Source organism: Octodon degus, unplaced genomic scaffold (assembly GCF_000260255.1).
Source record: "Octodon degus isolate 3935 unplaced genomic scaffold, OctDeg1.0 scaffold00034, whole genome shotgun sequence".
NCBI lineage: Eukaryota > Metazoa > Chordata > Mammalia > Rodentia > Octodontidae > Octodon > Octodon degus.
This window is the reverse complement of record NW_004524610.1, coordinates 11,772,947-11,781,958: the sequence shown is the minus strand read 5'-3', so window position 1 is coordinate 11,781,958 and position 9,012 is coordinate 11,772,947. Positions and strand designations below refer to the sequence as shown.

The 9,012-nt window shown below is 39.1% G+C and overlaps 1 protein-coding gene across 1 annotated transcript in view; it reads right to left on the bottom strand.

Annotated features, from left to right (window-relative positions):
• Positions 1–9,012, bottom strand: part of Lama2 (laminin subunit alpha 2) — a 639,722-nt gene that overhangs the window by 477,898 nt on the left and 152,812 nt on the right. The window contains exon 2 of the mRNA XM_023714262.1: positions 3,906–4,076. Within this exon, the coding sequence (XP_023570030.1) occupies positions 3,906–4,076 (171 nt within the window). The remainder of the gene's footprint in view (positions 1–3,905; positions 4,077–9,012) is intronic.

Sequence of the window (9,012 nt, the reverse complement as noted above, 5' to 3'; positions counted from 1 at the left end):
TGAAAATACATTCATGTGGTTTACTGCTAAGTTTTAACTATTGTGGGCTTCTATTCTTTCTAGGTTTTCAGACAAAATGCGATTTTGAATTTTAATAAAGCAGGTCATGTAAAACTAAAGCAGCCTGAGGCCTGACAAGCTTACAAAGCATTGCAAGTAAGCTGGAAGGGGGAACTCCACACCAGTCTCATGTGCGCCATGCTTTAGCCTGAGTCGCTCTGCTGCCGGCGTTGCTCAGCGTTCCTGCTGCAGCAATGAAGTTGATGTTCATCACATAAAGGCAGAGAGTTTATTGAGGCCTTTGGCTTCAGAGGTTTTGGTCCATGGTGGGCTGGCTTGAAGGCAGAGAAGTCATTGCAGAAGGGTGTGATAGAAGTACACTGCTCAGTGTATGATGGCCAAGAAGCAGAGGACATTAGAACCAGAAGGCAAGGGGCCAAGCCAAGACAGAGTCCCTGAGGTCAGGTCTCTGTGACCCGCTTCCCCCAACCTGGCTCACCGCTTAAAAGCCCACTGGTTTATGAACTTATCAATGGGTTGACCTAGTAGAGAGCTGAGCACCCTCACACCCCCGTCACATCACCAGGAATCTCTAAATCCATCAAATTAACAAGCAAGGCTAATGGGCACACAATGCCTTAAGATCATGGAATGGGGTGGGATTATATATGTTTTTCACTATGTTTCACAAAGGCCTGAAATACCAAACTTTAAGGAAATGACTGAAGGATGGGTCTTTGGCTCTGTTTGGCAAGTGCATCTTATCTGTTTTCTAGTCAAGAGTCTCCACTTTGTTAGTTTGACTCCAATCTTGCATTGTTCTGTCTGACTCTGGGGTAGTACACATTTCCTTCCCTTTCTCCCTTTTCCACCAATATAAATATATTTATGTATGTGTGTATATTTCTATAACAAGCATATTTAACATTTAATGTTTAGTATATTATAGATGATATATATATATATACTGTTCATGCATGTGTATATATTATTTAATATGTCACACTGTTTCTATTCCCCTCATCCTCCTGTCCATCTCCAGCTGCTCATTTTCACTGCTTCCCCTTCCTCCATTCCCCTGCTGCTATGTCCATGCTGAAAATCATCAATGCCGCCAGGCATGGAACTCATGGTAGCTTCTCTCCATCAGATTATCTCTTCTTCTCTAATGAAACTCGGGTCTGTCAATTGATTTCTTTCCTGGCCTTGCTTCAAATTTTTTTGTCTCTTTATTCCACTTTCCCTGAAATACTCCATGAGAATGTATTTTCCATTTCTATTTCACTCCACATGGGACCCTCACTTTGCCCTCACAGAGCTCAGATATCCCTTTCTATTCCACTATAAAAATAATTTAGATTTCTGTTTCTTCCCAGGTCAAATATCCCAGACTCATAGCTGAACAAGGAAGCCTGGGTCATCAGACAAGTATTTACCTATCATCCTCTTCTACTGGCCACTACTTACCCTTACTTATTTCCAATCTTTTCAGTTAAAAGGAATGAATCTCATAATTTAAGATGTTTTGCTTACCTACTCTTAATGTTCCATCTGTTTTTACCTCAAGAGAAGCATCACTCCCATGAACTCATTGTCTTCCATGTGCTGGGCTCTCCCCTCAGTACCTAAGCCTGCTCACATGTCCCCTGTCCTTGAAATCCTTCCCATACCACATCCTCCTTTGCATCAAAGACACTTGGCTAAATATTTCTGCTCTCCCTCCCCTCTCCCACTTCTATGGACATTTGTCAACTCTTTAACAAGGTGACCCATAGATTACCTGCTGTCAAATTCAAGGGAAAATGTAGTATATGTGTCTTGCTTCATAACATATAAGTAGCTAACAGTGAAGGTTATTCTTCCTGAAATTCTTGCCTCACGTGCATCATGCCTGGTTCTGGAGTCTTTCTCTAAATGCCTTTTTTCCTTACCCTCTTCCTGTATTCCACGTGACAAGTCTCCTTAGCTTGAAGCATTTTCCCAGGGCTCTGACACAGGCCCTTTGCTCTTATGATTCCATACAAGAAAGACAAAACATGGAACTCGTGCACCACAGCCACCTCCTGTACCCTCTGCACAGCAATGGACGTACTTGACATGAGCCAGTTATTAAAACAGGTTCATAATGGTGAACTTCTTAGGTGTCTTTTTGCTCATATTCAATGCTATACAACATTACCAAGTTAATCACAGAATTACTAATATATTAATATTATTAATAGAGTTTCTTCAAATAATTTAATCTCTGCATCCATAAATTAACCACAATAGAGGATATTATGCATTATTTCCTTTCTGGCTGTAAGGAAAATCCACAATGCTTCCAATTTTCTTTAGGTAATTGAAACATGCAAATTGTGAGGAAAAGCTTTCTTCATTTTGTACATTTCAAATAAAAAAAGAGTGAAGAAAGTATGCTATACAATACCAGAATGAAGGATACATTTTATTATAACTTTGTCCAAATTCATAGAATTTATACAAAGAAGTGTGAGCCCTAATCTGAACTCTGGGTCATGATAATAAATTCATGCATATTTATCAATTATTACCTCTCTAGTGGAGGCTATGGGTAATGGAAGAGATCACGCATTTATTGGAACAGGGGATATATGAGGAATTGCTGTAACTTCTCAATCTTTTTCTCTAAAACTTATTCTAACAAAGAGATAAAAAACAAGAAAATCAAAACCAAGCAAATTTTAAAACAATATCAATATGAGTCTTCATTCCTATAACTTACCACAATTGTCATTAAATATTCACTTTATTAGTTTTTTCCTATGGACTGATATATATAAGGCTAGATAGTAATAGATGATACATACAATAATTTTCTACTGTTTATCTCTAAATCAAATTTTCTCTAAAATTATCTAGTACCATTATTCCTCTTGCCAAATTATTTACATGTTAAATTACTTAGAGTTCTCTTAATAAATCTTGCTGTTTTGTGCTTTCAAGATTTATGTTCACTGTTCTTTTACAATGCCCTTTCCTCCTTCAGTCTAACTTACTTCTATTTCTCAGCATATGGCCCACCTTCGCAAGGAATCCTTTGATGGCCATCATTTATATAGAATCTGCATTTCCCTATTACTCAACTCAACACTGAATAAATTCATGAGTGAGTCTAAACTTCCCTTGGACTTCACAGAGGTAGGCAAAGGTCTATGCATGGTCTTTTTCCTTAAAGTAGTCCTGTGACCCACGAGACCCTCCAGAATCTGTGTCCATCCTGTGCCACCAAAGTCTTCTCTCCACTCTGCCCTGTAACTGTTTTAGCTCTAGTTGTTTCTAACCATCGCTAGCTCTCAGAGAATAGTTTCTGTTTATTCTGTTTACTCTGCCTAAGTTCCTTCTTCTCTTCCCCTCCCTCACCTCTTCCCTTGTTCTACTGCTACACATTCATGGTTGCCAACTGAGCTGTAACTCAGTGAGCCTTCACTTCCTCCAGGACATAACCCATGAACTCCTCCCTCTTCTGCAGGCTCCTGCAGTCATCCTCCCCTGGGAACCCACCACATGAGACAGCAGTAGGCGGCTTTGTGTCCCTTGGTGCTCTTACAGCTGCCAAGAACCCAGCCTCTGCTCCTGGATCTCAAGCATAGAACCCGACACATAAGCAACCAATGAACAACAAAAACTGTGTTCCTGGAAACAGTAAATCCAGTGGCTGCCACCACTCTTCAGCTGGACAATCTGCTCCAACCTCTGTGCCTGCTAAAGATAAGGGACTGTGGCCCTGAGACATTTGTTGAATGACAGTGGGATCATGAAGACAATCATTGAAAGAAAAGTTCTAGGCATTCTTAGGATTGCAAGCTCTCTGAAACCTAATGTAACCTGAGCCACAATCTCCTTGCGCCTACTCAGTGCCATAGAAATCCATCGAAAATACATACGGTGTGGAATGCTGCTGTTTTGATTGCAGACCCGACACTGGGGGTTCCGCACGGGCTGCCCAGGGACGTGCTCTACCAGCTTGCAGTACATCTCAGGGCCTCTTTCTCCACACGTTGCATTGGTCACGATGAGTGCATTAGAAGCGAGGTTCAGGACAGCAGGGAATAAACCTGAAAAGCAGACACGCGAAGGTGTGTGAGCCTAAGACCGAGTTAGGATTTTGCTCTGTTTTATTTCTTTGTTAACTGTTTATTATTCCTATTTTTCTTTGTTTGTTTTTGAGGTTCAGGACTGGCTTTGCTACGTAGTCCAGGCTGGCTTTGTACTCCCTATTGCTTCGATTTCTAGCAGTTCTTCCGCTCCAGCCTCCCAACTGCCAGGGCCACAGGCGTGCCTCCCCATGCCTGCCACTTTGATATTACTGTGTTTTAAACTGTAATTAAGGAAGGCTATTTTTCAGGGCATTAAGTTAATCCAAAATGAAGCAATTAGTGATAATTAAATATCTGACTTAATTCAGTACAGCACATAAATACTACATGTAGCCAGGGGAACTTTTTTCTTTTTCCTTTCTGGTCTTAAAATTGACTCTATGGCTATCTCCTTAATTTTTAAAGGGTAACATTGAGAGCTTTTTTTTTTCCCCCCTCAGGCACTTTTAAAATTTTCATGTTATTGATGAAAGATCTTACTTATTCTTGATTTTAGCTATTTTATATTTAGTACTAAACTAATAGCACACATAAACATTTTGAACAGCCATGCACCTATGTTTTTCATTGTCAGTTTGTGCTCTGATTATTATTTATATAGTTGTCATAATCCCCCCTCTGCAAACCTGAGAAAAGTACAAAACAAAGCAAGATTTTGGAAAACCATTCTCTGCTGCCTTTGGTACCACATGGCCATCATGTACAGCCATGCCTTGCCAGACGCAGTTGCTGCAGTAGTCAGTGGCCACGAGCCACTTGTTCATCCTTAGGTACGATAAGAGTTAGGGTTCCAGAGTGTGATCTCAGATGCCCTTCTCCGGGACGCAGAGGCCTTTGGAACCTCCTGGCAGCTGCTGCCAGCCCAGGTGCTGCGCTTCTCCTCAAGGAAATGGCTCCGAGTCAGTCTCAGTGCCTTACCAATCGATCTGCCATCTAACATATGTTGAGCAAATGTTATGCGACGTAGTCAAGATTTAGGAATTAATAATATGGGATTATTTACAAGAAGTGTTCAAGTTAAATTTTGAACAGGAAATAAAAGCTAATCTGAGAGAAAAAGAGGAGCACACAAAAACCCCAATATATCAAGTAGAAGAAATAGAAAGAGGAAGGAGTGCATGCTTGATGTGGGAGGCTTCTGAGGACGTGAAGCAGCCGAAAGTACTTGCATCTCATTGCTCTAACATAAAATCATATAAATAGATAGAAATGCAATTTCCAAAGCGCTTAGCTTGGACAAAGAATATAGATAATGGCATATATATGTATATATTGTATATAAATACACACATATATAAATATAAATATGTATGTATGTGTATAGAAACCATCTTATTTTTTACTGTTAGAACCTTTTTTAAGCTTTATTTTCAGTTCTTTAGCAGTTGAGTTTATGGTGTGGAAATGTAGGTAGTAAGAAGGGTGATAAATCTCGGGACAGTGTTTTCAGAAAGGCAAAGTCAGTCCACACGATGCTCCCAAGTAGGTTGTAACTGGGGGGCCACACCCTGGCCAACCCTGCCAAGCCAGCCTGACTCCTTTTGCGGGCCTGGCCAGCATGCTGCCAACACACTTGACCCTTGGCTCCGTGGTCTTTGCTGACTCGCCCTGACCTTCAACATGACCTTGAGTCTCATTTGTATGTATGGAGAAGACTATGCATACCCTGCTTCCCCTACCCCACAGGACCAGATCTGAGATGGCCTGGCTGCACCTTCTCCTGCCTTAGAAATCGTGATGGTGGCCCAAAAGGCAAATAGGGGGCAAAAATTACTCTATTTTATGTATTTAGACATGACAGACTAGGATTATGTACAGTTTCACCATAACAATAAATAAATGGGGCAAAAATGATATTAAAGGATTACAGATGCTGAGTATCATTGATTCAGAAGGTAGTTAGTTCATTTGTCTAAATTTAATACCCCAAGATTCCTGCTGTGTAAATTTTGTTAATTCTAACTCACAGATGAAGACAGTACAACTGAAAAAAGATATGCTTACAGTGTTAGAATTGATAATGTGATTTGAATTCAGCTCTATCCAAAGCTCAGAAGACTTTTATCAGATCATAATGAAAAGTCAAAACCTAGACCTCTACAATATTTAATTAATTTATGTACTTAGGAAAATAAATAGTGTGCCTGGTCACCAATCCATTGTTGCTTTGTAAAGTTTTCTACTCATAAAACTTGATTTACTAATTAATGAAATTTACATTTAGTAGCTTCAATTCTCTTAAATGATTTGTTTTCTATTATAAGTATTGATTATTTACTCAAAATTAACCTTTATCACAATGTAATTGCCTTGTTTTGCGGTTAGGAAATAAGTGCTTTATGAAAGTTTCTCACTATTTCGTTATTTTTAAAAATCAGTAAAGTGCACTGGTGAAAGAAGGTCCCAATTAGTAATTAACGACAAATTTGAAGAGTCAGTCAATATCTGTGCTTTTATTGAAGTCAGCATGCTGTATTATAGATTGCAACCCATTTACATTATTTGTTGAATCTATTAGGCTCTTCCTATTTGTTCTCATTCAAAAGCATCATAACCATATTTATTGCTGCATTCAATACAGGTTACTTGTCAAGATTATGTAAACATTAGGAGCATAAATAAACTACAAGTAGCTGGAGAAGCTTTATGGAGTATTGACCGAGAGCCCTCAATTCAATTGGAAGTCCTCTAACTGTTAATGACATAAAATTCAGTGGATCGTTATCCATAAAACTGTGACCAGCAGTTGCTCTGAATAGACTCTAGACTACATAAGTGTACCTCAGTTTGTATTTATGAAGAACAAAATATGAATGAAGTCAAATAATATTTACTCTGTCTATGATGTACATGAGGAAGGATCACAAAATACAGCAAATGCTGCTGCTTGGTGTCATGCAACAGAAAAGCAGGGGGCTTCAATACAAAACTCCGTGTCCTAAACCTTAGCAACAGTGTGGGACAAGTTTTAATTTGTTCAGTGCAGTCAGTCTGTTATGACTTACACCGAGAGAAGGTATGTTTGAAAGTGTTCCACCAGACCTGGATCACAGTCAACACACTCCATTGGAGTTGCTTGGCTCTGAGGCTGATTCTAGCTTCCTTAATAGTGTCATTGTGGGAGATGAAATGTGGAGCAACTGTCCTGATCCCGAGACTAAAGTTCAGAGTTCCTAGTGGAAACCAATCAATTCCTACCATGCCAGCAAAGTACATCAATCGAGACCAAATATCAAGATGATATTGATTGTGACTTGTAGCCTTGCGGGAGATGTGCAAGCTGGGTTTGTGCTGAGAAGCACTACCCATACAAGTGAATACTGAAAGAGGTTACTGAGGCCCCTGAAAAGTGACGTGCATGCAAAATGGCCTCAGAAGTGGGTTTTGTCCTGCATCATAACAGTGGTCTGTATTTCACACCACTTGGGGAAGGACAATTTCTGCCAAATCAAAATCTTATGCTGCTTCCTTAGCTACCTTACACCATGTACCTGGAACCATGCACCTTGCAGTTCTTCCCAAAATTAAAAGGACTCCAAAAGCAAGTGTCTTGATTAATTCAGGACATCAATGCAGGCATGACAATGTAGTTAAATATTCTTGCACAAAAAGGACTTCCAGAACTGCTTCAGAAAGTGGCAAGACATTTATATACACAAGATGGTGAAGGCAATGATCCTGAGAATCTCCATCAGGTTTTTGAAACTAGCAGTTCATTGTTAGGATTCTCACCCTGACTAAAAATATATTCTGATACCTGTGAACTAAGCAACTGCACTGAGGATAGCAATGTGTAATACTAGGGCCATGCTTGGAATGCCTGTCATTCTGCTCTTCTAAATACATACTGCTTCTAATGTCATATCAATTACTGGTATACTCTCTCTCAAGTAAATGATTTTTTAAAAAGTAATAAATGAAAACAAGAGACAAGAAAAAAATGTCATGACTGTCCTGCTACAACATTGTATATGGTTAGATTTCTAAATTTCTGTGTAAAAATGTGTAAATGTTTATTTCTATTTTTTCACATTCTGTAGGAATTTAAAGTTTAGCATATCAATGACATGGAAAATACCTATTCCATGATATGTCTAAGGTGTTTGATATTCAGACAGATAGTGACTTAAGCTCAATTGCCTATGTTATAGGCATTAAGCTTCTCTTCTGGAGGGTTAACAACTTAAGTTTGCATACCAAAAAATTAGAGAAAAAGAAAGGCAACAAGGATAGCCAACATTTTGGCCATAGCCCTTCAAGGTCAGTGAGGACTCAGGACATAATAGAACCTGTAGTGTAGCATCCTGTAACTCACTGGTGTCCAAAATTTTCTAATCAAGTAGATTATGGGGCCACAGACAAAAGTGATTGATGATGTACAATGTGCCTAAGGAGAGTCACATGGAGAGAAAACTTTCTCTCAGGCTTTCACAGAAAGCAAATTGGTCAAGAAATGGCCAAGACTCATTCACATGGCTGACACTGACAAAGATCTACAAACTGTGGTACAGGGCTTCAGGGTAAATCCTGAAGGTATTTGACTGACCTTGTCAGATACAAAAGTAACATTTTTTTTTAATGTAGATCTTGCTTTATCTTCGTCTTAACCATCTGGCAGAAAAGTATAAAAACAAGGTATAAAAAGTAAAGCCATATTAATATACTGAGCTGTAAAAGGCTCAACTCAACAACTTCGACACTGACAGTTCTACAGATAATCTACCACTATTATGGGCTACTGAACTTCATTGGATTATTTTGCTGAATTCATGCACCTACAATATTTGAAAGGCAATGGAATACACATCTCTGACAAAAGTAAACAGAAAAGGGGGATATAAATGAGGACCATTTTGTAGTGAAAAACAAAACAACAATAACAACAACAAATATA